Raw genomic sequence first — 26,254 nt, forward strand, 5'->3', positions numbered from 1 at the left:
TACAAGGTACTTGTCCTGATTTTCTTGCAGCAGCTCTACTAAGCCTTTTTATACCCACAAAACTTTGCTTGGAAAACAGCCTAGGGTGTTAGCTTCTATCCTGAAGTAGAAGAAGTTGTTCTACAGTTCAAAATGACTTTTGGGTATCATAAAACTATAATTTCATTATGACCTTTTTCTACTCCTTGGATTAATATTGCAAACTTCTACAGTGAAAGAAAAACTATCTCTTCTGTGTTTATAATATGCAGAAAGAGGTCCTTGCAGATGCTGGAGCTCCTAGGCATTACAGGAATTAAACAGAAACCATGAAATAACGTGTTCATCATTTTTTAATATGAAATTCTGTATCATCTGAAATAACTACTCTGTATACTGGGTCTAAGTTTATTCTTGGATCTTAGGTTTATATATAAAGTATTTGCTTTTCATGTATATTGGGGAATTTTTACTTTTTAAAAAAATGTTATAATGTCTCCCACTTCTCTAAACACCACCCAAATCAGACAGTTTACCAAACTGAGTTTAACTTTGTTCATCTTTTGGGCACAGTTATTTCTTAAGCACAGAAGAATCCCCAAGAGGAAGACAGCTACATAGGTAAGGAGTCCATGGGGCTGTGTTAACAATGTCTGCATCTCAAGCTGTAAGTGCTGTGATGATGTTCTGTGAGCTTAATGGATGCTTTGCGGTTTGGGTAATCATTTATATCATGTAAAAATTTGTACACTTACACTGTAACAAGGAAAGACTAACAGTTTTTCAAAACTAAGAATGCTCATTGTATTTTACATATTTTAAAGAAAGAGAAAATATTTTAACACAAAATGCTTTTGCCATTCATGTATTAGGCCTTTATAAGGATCTAAAAAGTTAAACTTAATTATAAGCATGTAATATGACTGTGTTTTCAAAAGTAGTGAAAACCTTTTAAATAGAAACAATGTTTAAGGGATTTAATCATATAATATAAAGTGCATTGGCAAAGTACCTCATCCTTACACAAAGTTAATGAGGCTTTTCATTGTGTCCTACTAACACTGTTATCCCACAGCAGTGCCGGTTATTGGAACCCCAGTCCTGCTTTGGGCAGATTTTGCATCCTGTCCGCATTACTCAGTGTACAGAACAGTAGTCTTCTGAGTCATCTGAAAACAGTTTACATCAGGCACTAAATAGGAGAGTGATATTTTGGCAAGTTTAGAGATTAAAACAAATGTTATCACTTTGTGGAGCTAATTTTTGGTTTATTACATATTATTCCAGCAGAAAATGTTTCTGATCAATTTTCCCTCCCCAGTGTATCAACAGTGGGATCATTGAATCGTCAGTGTCTCTCATGTAACTTCTTGAAAGACCAGTGCACATACTTCAGTGCAAAGTTTAGCCCCATGAATAGGCATTTTTTACTGCACTGTAAAGGTAAGTCAAATGTACAGTGTGTAATAGTACTGTGTTTACTTCTGAATTAATGTATCCCCTTGAGAAGTCCATTAGGCGGAAGTCTGTAGTGGATTACTCAAAAATTCTGTACAGAGCTTATTGCAAGACTGTAAGTAAAGATGTTCTGTGTAAAAGGTAAATAACAAGTGATATCAGAAAGCTGCTCCAGTCCTAACCCTCAGTCCTGGAAAAAAACACTGACTTTTAAATTTACCTAAATAAAAATCTTTCACCAAAATAAATGGAATTTCTAGTGATGGTGCTGTGGTTCATAACAACTTCATTATATTATGTATTGGGATTGATCTTGTGCAACTATACCTGGTTAAAAAATGAGAGCTTGTTTTCTGTAACAGTGTCTCTCTGTGTGTATACATATATATGTACAGTATATCTATACACACTCACCCCCATATGTATGTGTATGTGTTTTTTTACCAAAAAACAGGTATGGTTTAATCCACATGGGCAGATCCTCTTTATCAATGTGATTGCAAAAATAACATTAAACATCTGTTTATTGTTAGCTGCATTCCAGTACCAGTTGGGTTCAGAGTTTCTGCACAAAAAAAAACCTAGGATTATCCCACAATGAGAAATTTATAACATACACTCAGCAAATAAACACTGATAAATAAGTAAGATTTTAAAACAGGTACAGAAACACATGAGACAATCAATAAAGTGTGTAGCTAGACCTGTTGACCTTGATTGAAACTTGCAATATTTCGCAGACGACATTCTTCCAGTATCTTTGCTCAACTAGCATCAGGTTGAAAAGAGTAGAACACAATTCTTCTGAAATACATGTGAAGAGCCCATTCTATTTGCATGCATTTTTTTCTATTTCTTTTGCAACTACTTTTTTTTGGTTGTTTTATTTGGGTGTGTTTTTTTTCCCACAAAAATAAAATATCTGCCGGCTTCAGAATTGAATCCGTTCAAACAAACTATGAATATATATTGGGTAAAATAGTTTCTTTGGGTTTTTTTTTGTGTGTGTGTGTGGAAGTACACCATAAATACATACCTGATTAGAAAAAAAATACACATTAATGTATGGTTTATACCTGGTTATATATATTCTGTGGCAGAAGTTATGGATTTAATCCTGAGTTCCTTATCTAAGTAAAGACTGCAATAGTAATGAGCTCCTTGTGCTTGATATAGTCGTTATGAGGAAAGTCTCAGATTTCTGCAAGAGGGAGGGTTGGTAAATTGGAAAGAGCTTTTTACCCTGAATCAGCAATATTCTATGGCCCCAAGACACAGCTTCTTGTTATTTTAGCAAAGTATATTCAGCCTGTAATTTTTAATCTGAATTTTTAATCTAAATTTTAATCTGTAGATGCCAGTAGGAGGTTGCACATTAAATTTCTCACAAGCTCATGACTTTCAGTGGCTTTTCAGATGGCATTTCTCTGAGCTGAAAGGACTGTAGATTTTCCTCCCAGGATTAAACCTACACTCCACTGCGATGAAATCAGTAGACTGCCCTAAACTGCAGGTATTGGGCAGAGATGATAAAACAATGTCATTAAATTTTTGCTGCCTCTAACATTAATATATAGTTGCCAATTTTGGGTTATTTAACGTCTTCTCTTGTGTTTTGTCAGAGCTTGATAATTACAATAGTATTGTGGCCCACATGTACTGCCACAGCTCTGCAAAGTGCCTGTGGTGGGTTGGGTGTTTGACAATATAAAAGTTGATGGCAACATCACCGTAGAGCAGGCATTAAAACTCTTCTGTGGGGAGCTGCTTGTAAGAGTACAGAGTAAACTGCTCTGAGGAGACAAATGACACCAAATCTATCTACATACACACTTGTTTGCCCACAACAAAGAGCCTGACTGAATTGTTACAAAAGCAGTTTGCCCATAAATGTCGTTTGAGTACTCTAGGCTGGTTTGATCTATACAACTTTCAATTCTTTCACCTCCTGTTAACCCATGGCTCCCTTATTAGGGTTTTTCTATCTTAGTTACCCTCAGCTAAGAGATCTGTCTCAGTAGACCATCTGTATCCATCTGCAGAGATGACGCTGAGTGAGGAGTTACTTCTAGCCTGGTAGATGGAGGACTGGCTCTATAGCTTCTCAGTTTTGGCAAGCACAACCTTTACATTTATTTTCCACACTGCTTGTGGATTTTTCCATTAATAGATGTTAGTCTCTCCGCTCAAATAAGGTATTTCATAAAGGCAGTAATTTTTTTTTTTCCAATTTTATACAGCAGGAAATAAGTTGTGGATTCAGTGTTAGTAATAGGAGGTCAATGGGAAATCCAAGTGCTGTGTGTAGTTCTGATGTGCTGTAATGCAATACCTGTAATGCAAGTCTGTCTTTTCTGATCATCTTTTTAATCTACTGTAATCTCCCTTTTTCAAAATCTGTCATCATCCTTCTATCTTTTAGTAAAACAAATAGAGCTAGCCTGGAAAACACCGTTGCTTTCCCCTCAAAAAATGGTCTTTCTTAAATCAAAATTCAAAGCAAAATGACAAATTCAGAAGTAGTAAAAAGAGCTGGAAAAAAAAACAAAACAAAAAAGACAGCTGGATAAATTATCTTCTTGAAGAGCTAAGGCAGAAAGCTTTGATTTGTCAGCAATCTACCTGTAAGATTTTTGTCAATAATCTCCCTTGAGGCAGAGAATGAAACTGATAAAAATCTTCAGTGGAGGCTGTCAGAGACTTTGAACAGCCTTGTGCTATTTATTTCAGGTGTTTAAGTTTCCCTAGGCTCATGCCATAATTAATTGAGAGAGACAACCTCTCAAGATAACTCAAAACACATAAATTAAGCTCTGCCACTGAGCTGCTCTCAAAGGAATCTTTTTTTTTTCTCCAAAAAAGAGGAGTCTTAACTCCTAATTTCAGAGGGTCTATGCCTTCATCTGCCATGGGATCCTGAGGGACTTCAGCTTTTCAGCATCATCTTTCCTAGCCCAGTAGTGACTGCATGTAATTTAAACTTTTGTCTCACCAAGATAAAATTAAGTTTCCCATCCACAAATTTGTTGTTGGGTGTGGGAAAGCAACATTCTATTTTGCAAGTTTACACCTGGGGGATCCTCAGAGCAGGGACAGCAAACTCGCTATACAACTGAGTATAATGAATGTTTGGTCACCCCAGTTTCACACACTATCTTAAGCATTTGCACAGTACCTGTTGACATGGAGAATTATTCCTGGTGTTTTTAATTCCTTAGTTGTACAGGGAAAATATAGTATCTGACATTACCATGTAAGAAGGTTAGATAACATTACACCTAGATTTAACCATGATGCTGATAGTTTTGCAGAGCTGGTGTACCAAAGGAACTTCTTAAACAGATTTTTTTAACACCTTTGTAGCCTTTCCATAGAAAATATATCTGAATATTATCATTAACATACTTCCCAGTCAAGCTAAGTTACTGTTTCTGAATGTCAAACTGCTGTATTTTAGACAGTGCCATTAAGTGCCTCTGTAATTTTTAACTCCTTCACTTACAACTAAAACATGGAGATTATAAAAAAAAAATCTCCTTCTGGATGCAGGAGTCTAGACTGCTTGCTGAACAGGCAAGTCTAGGCACCTCTGTTTCACTCTTTGTTGGTACAACAGCCAAATCCGTGTCCTTCCCAAGAGACACCAGTGGAGTTACTGCTGTATTTGAAATGTAGCATGTATATGCGTCTTCCAGAATCCAGTCGTGTGTGGTAACCAGTGTTCTCATTCTTTGTTACTGAAATGCTGAGTACTAGCTACCTCACACTTCCTCTTCTCTCCTTAAAACAGGGCCAGGTGTTCCAGTTGTTAGCGTGCACAGTACAAGTAATAATGCAAGTGAGTATTCCTTATGGAATAGGTATATTCTATTATTGTCCTTGATTGTTTTAGGGAGGTTTGGGAGGGGAAAGGCAGTTACAAGTAAATGAAAATTAATATATAGCTCACTCATATAAAGTTATATTAATTAACTTTTAGCAACATCCACATTTGCAAATGAGAAAGAAAGATAAGTTAATCAAATGATTAAAACTTTCCTAGGCTTTTGAATATGTTTTATGCTAAGTGCATCTCATTCATCTTCTATTTACACTTGAGTTAATTAGATGGCAGGTTGGTCTGCATCCTTCTCATTTTCTATGTAAATTATGCTACCATTACGATAGACCTTCTGTATTTGTAGAGGTGATTTTAAAGTTACTGTCCAATTATCTTGAACTAAGGTATTGCCCTTGGATGATTGATCATACAATCTGGCCTACGTACAATGGACTTAGTCGTTCTAATATTTCTCAAATCAGAGCAACTCCACTCATATTTTCCATGATAGAAAAATTTAGGAATAAAGGCTTTTTAGGAGTATTTTTCAAATTTTACTCGCTGTTTTCTGTATATTGATGCTAAATCTGTTGCTGTTGTCTGGCTGCTCGAGGTGCTTTGTAATGGAAGACTATCTTTCAGCAACAGAATTTTCCTCAGGTGTTTCTCTTGTACAGTAGAAGTAACAACTCTGCTACCTGCAGCTCCACTGTGATGACACATAGCATGAAAGCGTGGGTTAGAGGAAAGGGAACACCTTTTTCATTCAAAACCACTAAACTAATCCTTACATATCCTCATTTCATTCATTAGATTATCCCCAGGATTTTTTCTGCATCCAATAGTCCTGAGCTGTACTTGTCTGCATCCGATTTGTCATGGGCCAGCCACTATTTGCCATAACAGTGAACCTAATCTTGCATGTTGAAGTAGCATACTGTTCAATAGTATCCTATGAAGTGTTAATTAATGTCTGTACTTCGGCTTCTTTTTTTCTTGTTTTAATGTCTCTGTTAGTATTTGCAAAGCTCAGGGCCAGAGCACATGAAGGCAAGGGAGTTTTATCAAACTCAAAGGATAGCTACTGGGCCAAGTAAATTCACTGACTTGTGTAGAGCTACTCAGTTCTGTGAAGGTAGACTTGTGCTCTTTATTTTTGTATTTAAAATGCTGTTGATAGTGTGTTATTGTAAAAGAGATTCAAATACAAGCTCTTAGAGGAAAACCAGGCAAGTCAGGATAAAGGGACATTGTTTGTTGTAACAAGAAAGCACATAATAGGAGAGATAATTTACTATTAATGTTTCCATGCAAGATTAGATTATCCTCTTCAATTCATAAAAAAATTATTAAAGATTACTTCAATTATTCGATCCTCAGACTGTAATCATACCATGTTGGTTGACTGCCCAGAACAAACATTCTCCTTAGATTATCCATTTTATCCCTAAGTAGAGGGCTTATTGTTTAATAAAAGAATATAAAGTTTGGAAGCAATATTGGTAATTTGAGTAAAAAAGAAAAGAAAAAAAACCCAACTAATTAATCATTCCTTCATGTGCAAAAGGATTGCTTCGAATCTGTCTGCAGCTTTAAACCAAAGCGAAGTCTTGCTCTTGGATAAAGTGCAGAAGACAAAGAAGAACATGAAGCACTTAATTGTGCTGGCTAAATATTAACTTGAATATGTAGCTTGAAAAGGATGCCTGCTTGAGGCTTAAGATACTGCCCAGCAGACTAGTCTTTTGCTGTAACAGCTGTTGTTAGTAATTGTCAGGGATACTGGTATTCGTTTTGTTCATCAGCAATTTCATTGTTAGTGATAGATGAAAACAAAGCCAACTGAAGCCAGAAAATGGAATAGATGTATATGGTTGGAATTAAGCTGATTACTGGGTTCCTGAATTGTAAAGTAGTTGCATTATAAAAACATATTTACAGAAGGAATTCATTTACAAGATTTATCATTGCACATTTTCTCTTTTAAAAAAAAAAAATTAATTTATCTCTGATGTGATGATTCTCCACACCTTCCAACTTGCTTTTTCTTCCTTCTTTCTGCAGAGTTCTACATTTTGGAAAATAATGCTGTATTAAAAGAAGCTGTTTTAAAAAAAAAGAATTCCAGGACTGAAATTAAAATGCTTCACATTGAGGATTACGGTAAATTTAGCAAAATGTTATTTTACCAAACAAAAAACTTTCTTAAAATGTTACTATTTTTTATCTGTGTAACTACCAGCCTTTAATGTTTTGCTCTTTTCTTAAAAGAACTCCCTTTACAGTTGTCACTGCCAAAGGATTTCACAGATCGAAACCAGTACGCCCTTCTATTAATAATGTAAGTATCTCTGTAGAATCACTCAAAATAATAAAAAAGTAGTTCATAGAAAATATTTAACGCTGAAATTAGAGTTTTTTTGTTTTGTTTTGTTTTTTTTTACCTTCTTTAGGAAAATTGCCTCATGGATTTGAGTTGATAAAGCTAAAAGCTTTTTCTCAGGAAGATTTTGTTGTAAGTGCTGTCTGGTAGAGATGCCTGGGATTTTTTGAGCTTGTCAAACCTAGCCCTGTTTTATTGTACTTTTATGTACATGAGGCAGTGGTCCTGCTGATAGTGTAGCTGTGGGTAGTTCTGCAGTCTTTCCTGGACCCATACTGATCCCTACCCACAGAGGATCTCATTCAGAGCACACGCTCCTTTTTATCCTTGATAGAAATGGGTAGAGCTTCTAAGAAGGGCTCAGTTAAGATGCATGAGGCAAAACTGCTTTTAGGAACACTGGAAAGGAGAAAAAAAATATTTCTGAGCGTCAGTGACTGAAGGCATTATAGGCATGATCCAAAGTCTGTTGGCCTTTGTAGAAAACGTCTATGGGAGTAAGGAGGTATTCCCTGGCTCTCTTTTAAAAATAAATATGTGTGTATGTATTTCAGAGACAGTCAGCCTTTAAGCTGTCCATCTACAGAAAGTATAGCAGAGGAAGAGAGCAGAGTCACGAGCATACCTGCAGCCTACTTAGGAAAACCAGTTAGGGCCAGCTCAGGGCATCATTTGTTACTACTATTTGTCCACCTTAGCTCAGCATGCGTCTGCCATAGGTGTAGAGGGCTTTCATGTTCATGCAGATCTTATTCCAGTCCAGCTTAGACGCAATTGATGTGAATTTCATTAACACAGGTGTAGGTGTGTACTGCTACATTCATGAAAATACCATGAGCTGTATCACCTGGAGTAGACCTCCCTTTAGTGACAGCAGAGATCCTTATTGTATGTGAGGTCAAATTTACAGGCTTGATCTGCTGAGTGATCCCAAATGCCTCTACTCATATCAGGTCTTAAATAATAAGAAAGAGAAGCATAAAATTGCTTATTCCTAAGCCCATTTTGTATTTAAATCTCAGGTTTTTCAGTTGTATTTATCTGCAGTTACGAAAGCTCTGTACTTTAAGTGGCTCATGAAAATTGTTTTCTTGTGGAGAAAGAGGACACATGGTTTATTTTATCTCTGCAGTATTGGCTAGCTTGATTTTGGAAGCATGATTATATTTTAAGCAGCGCTTCTGAGTGTGCCTAAGGCAAACTGACTCTGTGAATAGACACCAGCAGCATTCCAGGGAGTTGCAAATGTGCTTACTGTTTGTGCTTACTAGTTTTTTTTTTTTTGAAAGCAGGGAAACAATGTGTTATCAGTGTAACACTTTCCTTCTTAAATATCCCAGTAAATATGTAATCTGCCATACACAGTTATGGTAGAATACAGGTTATACACTCATGTAGACTCTAGAGAAGACAGAAGGGAAATATCAGAAACCTGGAGAAGGCCAAGGCCAGAAGTTACAAGAAAAGAAAAAAATTATAATTATGATGAAATGTTTTTACATATCAAGAGTTGAAATGCTGAGAACAGTATTGAGGTAAGGTTTAAATTTAAACTTACCGAAGCTGTCAGTACACAGTGAGCAAATAATATAGCCAAGTCATCACGTATGGATATGTTTCATAATCATCTTAATTTTTTATGATTTTTAAGGAAATTCATCAAATTCTGAATACAGGTTGTGGTATCTGTATTTATAATACAGAGATTTTGTTGCTTTTTGGTCAAATCCCTACCTTTGAAATACTAAATTCTTAACATTAGGTTTAACAGGAGTTATTTTTAGAAAACCCTATTCACTCATACAAATGGAACTGAAAATTTAAAATCCATCCTGGCTCTTGTAACGTTGCATGTTTCGTGTCCCACTCTTCCCTAGGAGAGAATGAAGTTATATTTCTGCAGCAGCTTTTTACAGAATTTAAACTAAGGTTTCTAGCAATCCTTTTTTTAGTTAAGGGTGTCCCCAGATGAGATATAAAACTGAAAACTGTCACTGAAGTTGTGGGAAGTTCCCTTGTGGGATGATTTTTGAGCCTAATAAATTCTGTCTAGCTCTCAAGAAAAAAAATGGAAATGTGTGTGCATGCAGAACATAATTTCTTGACCCACACATCTCCACATTGACACCTCGCAGTTCATCTAATTATGAGAAGTACTACTTTAAAAAAAAAATCAGGTCTGAGAAGAACATGTAGCTTTTACAGGAAACACTGATTAATTTTATATATGGTATCATTTCCCAGATATCTGACTTTCCTGAGTCCCAGAACAGTACTGTTGGGACTGACTGAGGAACATCCCGTTTCTACTGCTAGAAGTGTTAGACAAGAACTATATTAGTGGCTGATAACAAGCACTGCCTTTCATATTGTTCAGTTACAGCTACTTCCTTGTGTACTTTCTGAGACATGATACAATTATCATTGCATTCCAACTATTGGAAGTTTGAAAAAGAATGCTTACCAATGTCCTTGGTAAGAATGTTGGTTTTAATTGTATATCCATTTTTTTGGAAAAGAGATGCTATATAACAACATTTGATCCAGGCAACGTACACTTGTATATAAAGAGAAGATACATATCTGGAAAAGTGGAGTATTAGCAGATTTCCAGAGTGTCTGTTGAAGTGGCTTTTGCTTTCTATCTCAGTAGCGGTGCAATTTATTAAGGGCTTAAGGAAAATAGAAGGGAGGCAGGCAGGAAGGAAGTCAGGCAGGAAGGCAGGCAGGAAATCACTTAGTGTGTTTCTGTAGTGCAAATTAAATGCCTAGTTAAGTGCATATATGCTTCTAAGTGCATATAGGCTTTGTACCCTAAGATGGAGAATGAATATGGCATATGAGATCTAAGAAGCTCTGTTTGGCTGCAATCATTGCTTCAGAATCACATCAAGCCTCTGGTGAAGATTCATCTTCCATGTGTCTTAAATTTACCAGATTCTGGCTTGCCTGTGTGGTCTCATCTCTGCAGAATTTTTGTGCTGATGGCTGGTTTCACTGGCTCAGAATAAAGTCAGGTTTTGATAACTGAGGCTCATAATTTTCCTGTAAATTTTCATGAGCATCAACTGCTTCTGTGTGTTGTTAATGCGCTCTTTGGATCCATAGTGTTACAATTATGATAACAGAATTTGGAAATAGATAAAGGGGAGAATGCCATTTCAAAGGTGTATGACTGTAATAAGGCTCCTGTATTCATGCAAGGATGCCTGCAGATAAATTTCCAGCACATGGCACCCAGGTGTCTGAGTGTTAAGGCTGAATCCTGGAAGGGAGCCTGTACAAGTGGATTCTGGTCCTGATGTGAAACCTGGGCGTGAAATCAGTACAGCTCCAGGTAAACACAAGTGTAAGGACCAGGCCCTGGATATCCTGTAATCTTCATCATAATGAAAGGCCAGGTTGGATGGAGTCTTGGGTGACATGATTTAGTGTGTGGTGTCCCTGCCCATGGCAGTGAGGTTGGAAGTAGATGATCTTAAGGTCCTTTCCAGCCCTAACTATTCTATGATTATATAAAGATTTTGTGAAGATTTATCCATTAGAGGTTGCAAAGTATGCTGCAATGCTCAAATAGAAGATCATTCTATTGGTATGTTAAAGTTTACATCCATCTTTATGGATGGACTACTTAATGGATAGGTTTCATGTAGAAACCAGTTGTCAGCTAGCACTGTTTTTCATTCCAGAATTGTGATGCATAATCCATAAAATGCTATACAGATTATATGACTCTCCTTTCTTCCATTTGTTCTCCTAAATCACTAATACATTTCACACTTAGTTTCCTTCTGTTATAATACATACAGTGTAACTATAGATTAGAGTGCTGTACAGTAATTGCCTGAAAGAGTGATTATCATCTCTTTTCTCTATAATTAAGACCAAAGCTTAAATTTCAGATCCTTGATTTTCTCATTATGGTTCACCTTACTCATTAAAAAAGCTGGAAGATACACTCCTTGGTAACACACAGGAAATGAATAAGTAAAGACTGGCATTTAATCTGGGTAATATAATGAGAGGTGATAATCATTCTTTATATTTTCTTGAACATAATTAACCTCATTACTTCAAAATCTGTAGATAATGTATCTTAAATGTCAGCATTTATTATTTAATGCCATTTAAAATTGTCCAATATGTAAGTGGATATTGTAAAACTAAGTCAGCGGAGAGATTGTTCTGTTCTTTGAGGGGAAAGAAAACAACAGGTATCCTCCAAAGGAACAATGAATTGTCTCCAAGAGGTTTCTGTTTGTTTGGTTTCTTGTTTTCTTATAGTTTGGTAATAAACAGGAATCACTTCACCTGTTACTGAAATGATGAAAGTTTTAGGCCTTGCACAGGCAATCATACCTGTTTATGCCTCCAATGAAAGCACTGTTAGAACTGATAACAAGATAAGACAGCAGGGTTGAAAGTGAAGAATATTTTTACATCTTTGGGAATAACTCATTAAAGGACTAGAAGAAATGTAGAGAGGCATAAAGAAAGTATTGGAAAATATTTGATAGCTGAAGTTGAATCAAACCTGACTTTACCTACTTTAATAGCTATTTTGCATGCCTTTCATTTGTTGTACTCATTACAACAATGTACATATTACTCATTTTACCTGGCAGCTGTTTCAAGTGAAGGTGAAGTCTAAAAATACATGGTGGATTCCACTGCTTCAACTGTAATATGTTTGCAGGGCTAAAATTCCTGAAGGCTGTTTTGTTTGGCCCATTCTTCATCTCTAAAACAGCTGCAAAGTTTACCTTTTTACATATCTCTAAGTCCTGTGAATGATTCACTAATTGCCTTGCAAGCCATCCATTTCATGTCTGTATTCATCCTGCCTTTGACAAGTGTGGCAGTATTTCACTGCTCTATTGTGTTTCTGTTGCATCAAAGTATTTGATAGAGAGGCTTTTCTTTTTTACTCTAGATTTTCTTACCCATTCTTTTAATTTTGTAATATTTCTCAGGGCATAGAGGGAATTTATTTAGCTTGGGCTAAACAAGCGATAGATTAGAGGCTCACTTCAGCTGTTTTATTTGCAGTAGCGGTCCTGATGCTATGGGCAGTGACAGATCAACTCACTCCCTTTCTTTTCAGCCTTGTCCCCACAAAAGGCTTGAGTTATCGTTGAGCTAAGATACAGCCTCTCTCAACCTCCCCTACTCCCACTTACCCCACAGCAGTTACTGTGTGAATAAAATGCTCATTTAATCTTCCTTAGAAAAAGATGAGATTCAAAATTTCACGTCTTTTTCTTATGACAAAAATGCATTTGTAAAGTCTTCAGTCTCAAAGATTTCAGCAAGATATTTAAACAATAATAAATTTTATTTTTTGTACTATGCTGCCTGCGTCAGTCCTATCACATGATTCTACCCTAGTAATGGAATAATTTCTTGCTAGTGATATGTTTTGTTTGGCCATATTTGCAGGGAGGAGTTGTTAACACACTATCTGTTTTTAGTAGTTGCAGTCTGCTATATCTAAACAGGGTAAATGAACAAATAATAAATATTTGGGAATTTTTCTCCTCTATGTTTGAGGCTATTCAGGTTCCCTGGTTTTTGACCAGTAATGATAAGTATGCTTGAAAGTTGATGCTTGTGAAAGGAATGTTTATGAAATCTGAAAACAAAATGGATTTTTCTGTTACTCTAGTTTTGCAAAAAAATCCTTCCCACTCAATTTCACCATAAGGAAAATATGACTTTTATCAATAGTGTTTCTTGCATAGACTTTATCCTCTGAGTTGTAGCCTTTCTCAAATATTTGCTATCATGTTAACTTTCCCATATGCAGCGTCAAATCCACTGTTTTGAAGAAATACAGGTGTCCTGGAAATTAAACAGTGATGATAGCAATTGCTTGCCATACCTTTCAAAGTTATCTTCCCCCCTACCCCTTGGTCAGTCCTATAACTTCAGAAATTCCTGTTTAAAATTTTAGTTTTTCAGTGGTACAAAACCTGGAACAAATTTTGCTGCAGTCATGAGGGCAGAGTAGCAGAGGAGTATTGCTCAGAGTAGAGCAGCCACAGCCTCTCTGGTAACACTATATTATTTCCTGTATGCTATAACTCAAGTCATGAAGAGAGTTCAGTTTAAGCTTTTGATTATAGAATCTGAAAGATCATATTCTTCTCTTTTCAGCAGTATATGAGCTTACAATGAGCTGCCCTTTTTTCCAGATGGTCTGAGACGTATTTGTATGCCTTGCAAGAGGCATACAAATTATGCACGGAGGTCAAAGATATTGGTATATTATTGGCAGCTTCTGTTTGTTTAAATGATACCTCAGTGATGAGCTTCAGCAGTATGTCTGCCATGGTGGACTCCATGTGTAGTCACTGTCAAAGGCACTGGGCACAAGGCAGTTCTGAACCTTGAAAGTCAGAATCAAAGCTAAAAAAAAGGAAAGTTTAAGTGCTGTCACAAGAAAAATATAATTAGGAAAAAATTAGCCATAGTCTTTATCTGAATCATTCTGCTCTTCTTTGACTCTGGAGAAGATGCTCCTTAAGGAACCTTCAAGGGATGTTGAAGAGCCTGAAAAGCCTGTAAGCTTCCAGGCTTACTGGTAGGGGTCAAAAAATAATTCTGTGAAGAGAATACTTCTGAACAGTAGCTAGTTATGATTAGCCTGTAAGCAGTGAAGAGCATAAAGCAAAAACTGACCTTTGAGGTAGCTGTAATCCCAGGACAAACTTCACAAATCAGGCAATGCATCTATTTTTGCCCTGTAGTAACAAACTTGCTTTGTTACAGAGCCCTCAGGATGATATTCAGACTTGCATAAAGGATTAATACCTTGCAGAAGCCCTATTCAAAAGGTTAAAAATGGGGCTAAAGTGGTGAATAGAATATATGCTGTCTGTCTGTGAAGGAGAGAAGCATACCTTAGATAATCAGTATCATTTTATAGTAGCAACTGAAGAGTAAAGACACATTTTGATGGTAATGGGAATTTTGGAAAATGACTTTAAATGCCTGTCACAGTCTGCTTATACAGACATTCTTGAAATAAATTAGCCACTGGAAAATTGCTTCCAAAAGCAGTATGTCAAACAACCCATCATGCAGCAGCAAAAAATATGTAGTCTTTAGAGTCTGAGCCTAAAAGTAGCCCAGCTATGCCCTCTGAGAAGGAGCTTGAGAAAACATCACTATCAGTTCTCACCCACTGAGAATCTTGCTGAGATTCTGTCTATTTTTCCTTTTTAATAGGAGAAATGATCTGGGGGCAACATCTTTCATTTAAAACCTCTTTTGGTTTTAAGCATTTTCTGGTATAGAGAAATGCTTGCAAATGTAATGGTTCTTCTCTTGTTCCCAGACATCTAGATATATAATATATATAGCCACACACACAAATATATATATGTATAACCTAGATATATAACATGCATAAAACAAATGCGAACACTGTAATTGTTTTGTTCTTATATTAGGTGGGAGGGAAGCAGGCTGACACATTTTGACTTATGTGGGGTGTATTACACTGTTGGAAAGATACCTAGCTAAACAAGGATACTTCTGACATCTTATTGTTGAAGTATGGAAGAACTTAAAAAATCATTACTGCTGGTCTGAGGCTGTTGGAAGTTGTGGTAAAAACTCTGTGAAAACATCTATGTCAATGTAGATGCTGAGAAAACCTCATTCTGTACAATAAAAAGAAATTGAAAGAATAATTCTGTCCTGCTCTTACTGTGGATAATAATAATGTGCTTCTGAATTGTGTGTTTTCTGAGAGCATACTTGACAGTCAGTATTTCCAAATTTATTGCTCTGTATTGTTATCAGTTAGCGTAATCACAACTGAATTGGTTAAACAAACAAAAAAATTGCCTTTCCTTTCTTTTTAGAAAGCAAAGTATAAACTTGATGCACAAGATAATGATAAATCAAGCATAACATGTTGTGCCTGAATCTATAACAAAGTAATCCTGATTTCAGTGCATGATATAGCAACTATGTAGGTAATTCTGACTGAATTAGAGAACTTATGTATTTATCATGCGCTTGTTAATTGAGCGGTTACCCTGAAGATGATCTATGTTATCCACAGCCAAAACCAAGTACTGAATCAGCACATTATTGTATATATAGGACTACTTATTGTAGGAGTTTTTTATATCTCTTTCCTCCCCCCCAATTTATGTAAGTCTCTTTGGCAAAATAATAATTTCTTTCTTCATCTTTCTTTCACCTTAGACAGGATATTCCCACAGACACTGTCCAATTTAATTTCCATACAGCCATCACAGACACTTTTACATTTTAATTTGCATTCAATTGGCAGATGTAGCCTGCATAGAAGGACGTTGCATTTTATACAGCTTCATGGTAGCATACTCTCTTATTCTGTGTTTATGTTGGGGGGAAAATAATGACAAGCTTCCCTTTTAAAACTGACTCTTTATTTTCCTTTCAACGAAAATAGTATTTTTGGCTTCACTGGGAAATTTTATTGTTCCTCTAGAAACTGCATTCTCCCATTTTATTCCACCTTTTCTGCTGTAAACCACTTTTTTTAAAGTCATAAAATAAATTTACCACTCCTGCCTGCATCCATTTCTTGCTATGAATTTGAATGCAGAAAATATATTTTTTCCAGTGTGTACTTTAGTCATTCTACTCCATTTCAAAATATCCATTCAATAATGCCACTATTTTTGTTTTCTAAGATTATATCTCTCTTAATAGTATTATGCATCTTATAAAATTATAATCAGGTTATTGAATGAATTTTCATTTTTTTCCTATTACTGTGACTTAACAAATTCTACATGAGCTTCTTAGAACTGAGAAGTTAGTTTGGAGGGTGGGTTTTTTTTTTTACTTTATTAACCCCCAAACAGTACTATGTGTTTTAGTTTTCTATTTCTTTCTATAAAGTATATTTAGGTATTGGTGATACTACAACACAGTTGTTATAGAGATAGAGAAATTGTTTTGCTTACTACTGCTGCAGGGATACCATCACTAGCTAATGGGATGGTATCAATGGAAGTGATAATAATTCAACAGGATTGCATAACTGACTGAACTCTGCCATCTAGGGTAAATAAAATATCAGAGAATGGCAAAGTGCATCACATTGTCAATAGTCCTCGTTTGTGTCTGGTGTGTTGGTATTTGCAGTGATGAAGCTCCAGGCAGCCAGTTGGTTACAGATAAGTTTCACATTGACTGGGACTCAGTGCTTGTCAACTCTGATAATGTCATCGTAGCTCGATTTGATGGCAGAGGGAGTGGATTTCAAGGCCTTAAGATTCTACAGGAGGTCCACCGACGCTTAGGATCAGTAGAAGTGAAGGACCAAATAGCAGCTGTAGAGTACGTATGTGCAAACTTTTCTTCTCTTTACCCTGCTTCCACCTTGCTGAATGAGCATATTTAACTGGGACTGCCCAGAATGTTTTCTCTGCATAGCGACTACTGATAATGTTTATCTCTAATGCAGTTGCAAATTTGAAGCAATAATCTTGTAATTACAAACAGCAAATAAAAGATCAAAAAGGCGCTTGATTTTTGTGTTGCTGGATCTCTTTTGATAAAGCTGACTTTCCCTGTGTAATCTAACTATTGCATTTGATCTAATTAATATTTGTCTATATTTCTTAGGAAAATGTCTTGCAGTGCACAGGTTGAAATTTAACTGTATTTGTGTTGCAATATTTTAGGCCTGTACAATAGGATACTGCTCTCATTTCCACCACAGAGTTCTGGAGTGATCATACAAAGCAAATGGAGTTATAATGGTTTAAATAAGGGGAAATTTTGGGTAAATGGACTGTTATTTCTCATTGCATTATCAGTTTCAGACTAATATAAATCCATCAGCTGTAGAAAAGAGTAATTTCTGTCTGTGGAGTAATCACACATGGCTTTGACAACATTCTTTAATCAGGATGCACATGTTAAAATGGCTAATATCAAGGTCTGGATGGACTTTTTCTAGGGATTCTCAAGGAAATTCCACGTAACCCTTTCTCAAGGAAATTCCAGGTAACCCTTGTGAAAGGGCAGTTGGAAGCAGACCATGCGTTGTGCTCTGAGAGCTGAGTTCTCCACTCATACTAAGATATTTTAGGCTAAATTACATCTGTCTTCCTTTTGGATGCAGTGCATGGGAAAAGCAAAGTGTGGCCTTGGTTGAAACTGCAGCTGGTATTGTCTCCTCAAAAGCAGCTGGATTTTGCCCTTAGATTATTCTGTCTTTTCTGTATAAAATTCACCATTTCCAATGAATTGCCTTGAGACAATTCATTATTTGGAATTTTATCTAAATTCAGGAAGTTTCATTCATCTTACTTTCCTTTGGCTGTCAAAAAACTAGGCACCAGGTCAAAGACAGTCATTTAAGCTCTAGTTGGTGGGAAATCCTGGCATTTCTGGAGGCTGATTCTCCCCAGACAGAGAGATTTCCAGGATGGGTGGGAAGAGAGTGTCTCTCTTCTCTCCTTGAACTGAAAAGCAGATCTTAATAGGCAATTTAGATGACATGTTCAAATTCAGATATCCAAATTAGGTGAGTTGAGCTCAAAAGCAACCATTTGCCATATAGAGAAGGAATTAGAAAGCAAATCACATTAATACTTTTATGGATGTACTTTGTCTTTCTACCTGATCTACATGTATGACAGTTTCTTACTGTACAAATAATTTTCTTTATGTACTAGATTCAAGTAAAATTCACCATTTTACAATGTAAAAAAAACCTTTTTTTCTTTCAGATGGATATTGAAACAGCCCTTTGTTGATCCTAAGAGACTGAGTGTATTTGGAAAGGTAATGTGCAAAAATAGCAGGATGTGTCATCATGATTCATTAAGAAAATGCTATCGATTAATAAATATATTTACCTATTTTCCTAAGATAATTTCAGTTATTAAAAGAGAAAAGCACCTTCCCTAATTTACTGTATGTTCTGTATATTTTTTTTTCTTAGACACAGTATTTGAGATCAATCAGATCACTTTTATAGTACCACAGTATTTGTGGTGCAAAGAGAAAGTATTTGTTAAAAAAACATCTGCGTTCCTTAGAGCATGGAGACTGAGGAATGAGAAGCAAAAATGCGAGAAAGCAAAGAGCAAAAACTGGGAAATTTGATAAGCTTTAAATTCAGGGAAATTTGCCCTTTCCAAGTTAACCTCTCAGGGTTGTTTCCTACTGTCAAAGAAAAATTCATAAAATTCAAAATTCAGTTTTAAAGTTAGAAATTAAAACCAATTTATTTAAAAGCTTCCTAGGGTTAATTATTTCCTCCACTCTGCTTATTTATGAGTCAATTATAAAAATTTCTTTAGATCTAATTTCCTTTTTACTATGTACAATGTGATAGGAAAAATATATTTTTTTTTCATTCTATGCATTAAATTTGGCTTACTAATGGGAATGGAATATGCACCTTGCTTGAAAACAAGGTAGCTTTGGAATTGCTTAATGCTGATCTCATAAAGTTGGAGACATGCACACTGTTAGGGAGCTCTTTAAGAGGTTTTAGACATACACAGAAATAAAATTCTTGTCACAGTCACTAATGTAAACTAGGCACAAGAGCAAAAAGACTGTCCAGAAGAGCAATCTGCCAATGCCACCTTGCTCATCTCTGAGGGGGTACAAGCCCAAGTGATGCACCATCTGAGGGCTTTTTTGAACTGTTAAACAGCAAACTGTGTTTCCATGTAGTTTGAATTTTTATTCATGGAAGTAGAAAGCTTTAAAATTAGTTGCAACTTCACAGCCAAGCAGCTTCTTGAAAATAATAATTGGGTTGTAACCACAGAAATCCAGATGACGAGTGAGGCACCTTGCATCAGGACATAGGAAGTATTTTCTTCATTGTCATTGCAACGTGCTTCTAAAAATGTGATCTCACTGTGTAATGTTTTTGACCTGGAAAGCCTGGCTGGAAGCAAGGGCATAAGCACAAAAGAAAGAAATTCCCAGGAGAAGTAAACTGAGCTCTTAATGAATACATGACATAAATAATAAATAACCTGGCAATAGCTGTCCTAGGATTAAAATTGCGCTGTGGAGCTACTGGGAAAGACACAAAGAGAATATTAAACAAAAGCAAAAGTAGAGAACCCAGAGGCAGAGGAAAGCTGCTATTCTTCTAAACTCTTTGAATTATATGTTACCAGTGCCCACTCAGAAAGCCTTTCTTAGGTGAAATCTACTGCACATTGGCAATTCTGGGCAGCTCTTGGCCTTCTGGGCTGGAATTTCTATGGGAAAGGAATAACTCAGTTCCTTACACTCCCTTGAAAATCCAACTCTTATTCTGTATTTCTTTTAGAGTTTTCTTTCATTTGGGGGTTGTTTTTTTTCTGATTTTGAAATCTTTTACTAACTATAGGCTAGTCTGCTATGATGGAATTCTGGAGCTTAAACTGAAATATACTCATTATTAATTGTATAGTTTAAAGATTATGACCAGGTCTAATAAGATCTTTATTCACTCTTAATTATAGGTTTACATTTCCTTTAAAAGCGATTCTTGCAGATATAAATACATACTGTAAAACAATCCCATCAGGTTAGCGCAGTGGCCTTTAACTTTATTGTTCAAAAGAAATGAAACAAAAATCTCAAGATAATTTCCATTATTAGGGATACGGTGGCTACATTACATCAATGATCCTGAAATCCAGTGAACGGCTCTTCAAGTGTGGAGCTGTGGTGGCACCAGTTACAGATATGAAGTTGTACGGTAAGTATTCCCTGCTCTACAGCTGCATAACAGTCTATTCAAAATATCTTTTATTTATGGAGGTAGTACTCATTTTAATTAAGAGCAGGTAATGTAACAATATCAACTAGATTTCACATATCTTGTTCTCTTCTTTGAATGAAAGGGTAGAGCTAGCACTAAGTTTACCAAAACACGCAACAGTTATAAGGTTATTAACACCACTGATTTTTGCAAAGGAGTTGTGTTTCCCATTTCCAACTGAAATTCAGTCAGGTAACCCATTTCCTAAGAATCCTTTAGTTAGATCAGCCTAAATCAAGACTTCCTTATATTAAGAATGAGTCTTTGAAGGTTAGTGGTGAATTCCTTACAATATCAATCATGTCATTCACTCACAGGGTATTTTATTCTGTATATGAAGTTTTGGTCACAGGCTATGGACTGTGGACTGTGGTACACAGGAAATTAGACCAGGTTACTTTAATGGTCTGTTAGTCTTTGTGTTCTGTTGCTTGTTTTTGTTTCTTTGGGGGTTTGGGGGGGTTGTTTTTTGGGGGGCTTGGGGTTTCTGTTTTGAGGGGATTGGGTATTTGTTGTTTGGTTTTTGTTTGGGTTTTTTAACTATTTAAATGTGGTGTTAAGTTATACATTTAAATAGCATGTTCTAGTTTTAAATTAACATCTCTTTGTTGATTTAATGGCTTAAAGAGCTTTTGACTCTAGGTCAGAACTGATGAGTTTTAAAACAGAAGCAATTTTGATGAATTCACAAGTTTTTGTTTTTACTTTCACAGCATCAGCTTTTTCAGAAAGATACCTTGGTATTCCATCAAAAGAGGAAAATGCCTATCAGGTAACTCAGCATAAACAAGTGACTTAAAAATTACTGATTTACTCCTAAAATGCAATTCAGTTACACACTGTGTGTGTTTGTTTACTAGGCATCCAGTGTATTACACAATCTTCATGGTTTAAAAGAAGAAAATTTGCTAATAGTTCATGGGACAGCTGACGGTAAGTATTTACAGATGCAATTACATTTGGAGTCAGAGGTTCTAATAGGCAGGTATTCAAAGGCTGATTAGGCACACACTTTGCAACTACATTTTTAAGTTTCATTATCTCTCCAGTAGGATTTTTTATTTCAGTTGTCACTTCTAACTCTAAACTGATGACACTTTGCTGAGTCTTTCTACCTTTTAGGTACTGTATGTTCTAATTTGTTTAAAACTTGGAAACCACCATACTGCTGGTGAAAGGTATTATATGAATTACTAATAGAACAACATACATTTCTAATGGTATTTGAAATTCATAGAGATTCTGCAATTGAAGAAGGCATTATCAGGATGCTTGGTAAAGTACAGCACCAAATGGGAAGTTAAACTTTTCATCCAATAAATCAATAGTGCCAAAGCATCTGAAGCTGACACAAAAGGAACTTTTTAATAGCACTTACACTTTTATCAGCAGTTTAAGGCAGAAAATGAGTAAAACAAAGTTCTAGTACTTTAAGCAGAATCATAACATGTCACTCAATATAATTTGTAATTACAGATTTAAATTTGACTGTAGTATATTTTTCTGAACTTCCCTAACTGATGTAGGTTTAAAGAGCAAGCTTTGGTGCTAGCAGAAAGGGAGGGACGAAGATAATACTGTGTGACTAAACAGGCATGAGGGTCTCAGACTTTGATGATCATAAAAGGCAGCAGCAATTTCTACTCCTCTGAACTCAGCAATAGATGAAATTAGGAGTCTGATAGATGTCTAAGCAATACTGTGTGTTCAGGACAAGGACTTTGATTGCTTGCTGCCCTTGCTTAATATCACACCTAGTGACAACACCCAGCCCACTTGCAGCTTGAGCTCTGCAGCATTAGGACATGGTAATAAAGTTGTCGTTTTTTACCTCACAAAGATTAAGTTTTTGCTATGTTGCAGATGGAAAAGTCCATTGCCTAAAGAATGGTGGGCTTTAACAATACTGAGCAAGCAGTAGAAAATCCAATGTGCTTTCCTTTAACACAGTTATAAACTGTCATGATGTTCAAACAGAATGGTTTTACACACCTCTAAACTCTTGCAGTATGTGTAAATCAAGGGTAGAGAGGAGTCCTCACAGAATGTCTGGAAGTCATGGCTTCCCTTGGAGTTTCCAGCTCCTTCTCCAAAACCTCCACTGTTACACCCTGCATCGCTGTAACTGGTGGGGCTGTGCAGTTCTCACCAGAAAGATAGTCAGCTTCAGATCCAGTAATTACAGAGGTTGGAAACATTTTCAGTCAAAGCTGTTTAACAGAAATAACTATTTCATATTAGCCTATCTTTTTCTAATACTATCCAAATGTTGTTATCTTGCAGCTAAAGTCCACTTCCAGCATTCAGCAGAACTAATTAAACATCTAATAAAAGCTGGACTTAATTACACTATGCAGGTATGTGCAGCTGTGACATTTCTTATAAACACAGGTCAGCATTTAGCCTCATATTACCTTTTCTTCCCTGGGAAGGAATGTCTCTACAACAGTGCAACCAGTATAACTTCAATTTACAGTTAAAACTCCATTTAATACCATTTTCCTTACTGTTAGTATGGCCATCAAGAGCTGTATCTTCTTGTCATTCTTCTGGCTCTTTCTCCTCTCTCGTCTTTTTCCCACCTGTTTATTCTACAATGCTGTATAAAGTGCTTTAGAGTCCATATGCAGTTTAGTCCCTTTTTGACTAAAAAAGTATTGGGTCATATGAAACTAATTTCCCCTTAGTTTCAACATTAGAAAACATTAAAAGGCAGCTAAAAGGGAAGAGTGCTGATCTCTCTCTATATAGCTATGCAGAGGATGAGGGTGCTGTAAGAGACAGGCTGGGGAGAGGGCAGGGCGTGCTGCTGATGTACAGACATGCATGAGACCCACTACAGCGTGCATAGATGTTACTGGCCAAGGGCTCTGATTGCATTAAATCTTCTTGAATATTAGATTATGTGGGTTTGGGTCACTCCTGCAAATATCTCAGATGTTACAAACCTTGACCTTACTGAACCTTAAGTGAACTGTAGTTTCCACTGAAGTGTGTGAGTTTACATCAGGGAGAACATGGTGACAAGGTGATTAGCATCCCTTATAAAGGAATAAGGACTTTATGTGTAAAATCTGAGTGGGGTAGGATATGTTCCAGCTATCACTGTGAAGAAGCAAGAAGAAGCAAGAAAGACAGGACTCTTGAAAGAGCCCTGTTGAATGCTTCTCATGCAACATATCATGAGTTTGAGGAAGCAATTGAAACTTTTTGCCTCAGGCCACTGCAATTCTCTAGTCCTAAACCCTGTGGCCTGGATTTCTTCATTCAGCCTGCAAATTTTTGTTCAACCTCACTTGGGAGAAATTTCTAGTGGAATTTGACTTAAGAGATTAAAATGCCCATATCTACTCTCGGAGAGATGATGGGCTTTAGATAAGATAGGTAAATAGTTTAAAATATGTATAAAAAGGTTTTCCACTGAACATTTAGAAGCTCAGTTATTCAGAGGTTCCTAAAAGCATGAGGTAATTAATCCTTATTGATGTTAATGGGATTTGGATGCCTCAACACTATTGAAAATGCCAACTAAGTAAACTGTTGTAAGTACAATGACTGAGAATATAAATTTTTTTCTCTTCTGCAGATCCCACTGCAATGGTTTTTTTATGTAAGTTCAAATTCCAAGAGAATGAGTTTTACTTAGAGTTTTATTAGCTTTCCTTGATGCCATAAAACTAATGTTATCATCCTGGTGTCATCTAAAGCATTTTGAAGATCCCAGAAAGAAAATAGAAAGAAAATTAGAGCCCTAAATATTTGAAAAGCCTTTAAAAAACTATTTACTTTTTTCCTTTCTCCTCTGCTAGATCTACCCGGATGAAGGTCATAATGTTGCTTCTGAGAAAAGCAAATATCACCTTTACAGCACAATCCTTGGGTTTTTTAATGCTTGTTTAAAGGAGGAGACACCAATTTTACCACAGGAACCTGAAGAGGATGAATAAGGAAGCCTGTTTGTGTAGTACTGAAGGGGACTTACTTTTAAGCTCAATAAAACCTTAAATAAAAGTGACTGTAAGATTGCAGATTCTGGAAAAGCTCAAGGGCAGCTAAAGGATATCACAGTGGAACAGCACATTTACAGACAATGAGCTAATAAACTGGAATTCAACTAAAAAGTCCAAACATATTACCAAGGGACGAAACCTTTACTTTTGTGGAAGGTCAACAGTTGGTTACAGTTTCCTGGAAGAACTTAGTTTCGCATAAGTGTAGGGTTAGTGCATGTTTGTTATGTTAAGCCTCACTGTTGGTTCTGTAAGTGGTTGCTCGTTTTTTAATTTAAATGCACATCTTTATTCATCTTTGCATAATGCACAACCTATCATAAGTATTATGGCCACTAATATTTTAAAAGGTGAGCTGCAATCTAACACTCTACTGTAACATTAAAATAAGTGCAATTTTTTTGCTGTCTATTACACGTAAGAAACCACAGAGATAATAAAGGGCACGATATTTTCTCTAGTTTCTGCTCAAAGGGGATATATTGTCTAATGCATCATATAACATTGATACTGAAAATTATTTTTTCCCCCAATTTCAGCATTTACTATTATTACTGTACCAATAAGTGACCAATAAGGGACTTTCTGGTAGTGTACTCTTGGTCTTTATGAATATACCCAGGACTTGCTAAGCAGAAAATCTTTTTGAGCTTGAAGAATTTTTTCCAGACATAAGTAACAGCTGTATTTAAAACAGTATCTGCCATGGAAATATTTCCCCAGGCCAAAACGTATCTATTGTTTCTTTAAAATATGTTTGAGTTGTGTTTTGGTATTGTTTATAGTAGTTAATAGTTTTCTGGTTACACTCTAATTTTAGAATATGCTACTTTGTCAGATGGAAATTAGATACATAAATATTAAATTATAGTTTCAGATAAAGAAAATTTATTAACAGTGTACAGCACCACTAAGTAATTACTTCACTCCTCAAATGAAGACATATTTTGTATAGTGAATTTTCATTTTCTTCCTTCTTGTCTCCAATGTAATTCTAATGTTCATCAAGGTGGCCATGTTGCTGGAACATACCCAGTAGTTTTCATTCCAGAGCTGCTCATTAAGTCGCAGCAGGATTCAGCTTCAACAGCATCACAAAGAAACAAAATGTTTTTTCATTCAAGGCAGTGGAAGCTCCTGACAAGATAAATTCTATTATTTATTCAGAAGTGAATTACAGCAGTAGAAATTGAAACTATGAAATAAATAAGGCAGCCAGTTTGGGTTTGCAGGGTGTTAACTCCGATCAGTGAAATCAAGTACAGTGTTGACTTAATTTGAGGTATCTTCCTGAAGGTATGTGAAATATGCTGTGCCACTTACGTGAGAATAAGATAGGTTTTCTTCTTTCTGGATATATTCTAAATACTTTCCTACCCAGTTAAGGTTTCATTTCTTGCAAGATTAAAAAGAAAGTAATTTTTTGAAGGTAACTATACTATTTAAGATGTAAAGTTCTGCATATTTTATGAAAAATGGGAATTGGTTTTAATATAATCAAAAATTACCTGAAGCTTTTTACTCGTTACTTTCTTTTGGAATATTTTATTTCACAGTTAGCATTTTTTATGATGCAAATAATTAAGTTGTCTGAAAGGTGGTGTTTTATGGAACACTCGAAAATCTCTGTCTCTTAATGTTTAGTATTTATCTTGTTTTATTAGCAATGTTTAACTATTTTTTCAATTATTTTAATACAATTTTAATGTGCAATGATATCTTGTTTGGGTCGCAGTGTCACCACAAAGTATGGCTTTGCTTTGTGGTATTTATAGTACATATAGAGTATATATACTTATATAGTATAGGTA

The 26,254-nt window shown here is 35.8% G+C and overlaps 1 protein-coding gene across 1 annotated transcript in view; it reads left to right on the plus strand.

Moving 5' to 3' along the window:
• The window catches only part of DPP10 (dipeptidyl peptidase like 10), a 234,834-nt gene extending 209,635 nt beyond the window's left edge, over nucleotides 1-25,199 (plus strand). Inside the window, exons 15-26 of the mRNA XM_005154047.3 lie at nucleotides 553-600; nucleotides 1,301-1,422; nucleotides 5,228-5,275; nucleotides 7,322-7,420; nucleotides 7,529-7,598; nucleotides 16,791-16,985; nucleotides 18,386-18,440; nucleotides 20,271-20,370; nucleotides 21,147-21,205; nucleotides 21,294-21,366; nucleotides 22,717-22,790; nucleotides 24,243-25,199. Coding sequence (XP_005154104.1) covers nucleotides 553-600; nucleotides 1,301-1,422; nucleotides 5,228-5,275; nucleotides 7,322-7,420; nucleotides 7,529-7,598; nucleotides 16,791-16,985; nucleotides 18,386-18,440; nucleotides 20,271-20,370; nucleotides 21,147-21,205; nucleotides 21,294-21,366; nucleotides 22,717-22,790; nucleotides 24,243-24,380 — 1,081 coding nt within the window. The 3' untranslated portion in view covers nucleotides 24,381-25,199. The remainder of the gene's footprint in view (nucleotides 1-552; nucleotides 601-1,300; nucleotides 1,423-5,227; nucleotides 5,276-7,321; nucleotides 7,421-7,528; nucleotides 7,599-16,790; nucleotides 16,986-18,385; nucleotides 18,441-20,270; nucleotides 20,371-21,146; nucleotides 21,206-21,293; nucleotides 21,367-22,716; nucleotides 22,791-24,242) is intronic.
• The last annotated feature ends 1,055 nt before the right edge of the window (nucleotides 25,200-26,254 follow it).

Source organism: Melopsittacus undulatus, chromosome 4 (assembly GCF_012275295.1).
Source record: "Melopsittacus undulatus isolate bMelUnd1 chromosome 4, bMelUnd1.mat.Z, whole genome shotgun sequence".
NCBI classification, from domain to species: Eukaryota; Metazoa; Chordata; class Aves; order Psittaciformes; family Psittaculidae; genus Melopsittacus; species Melopsittacus undulatus.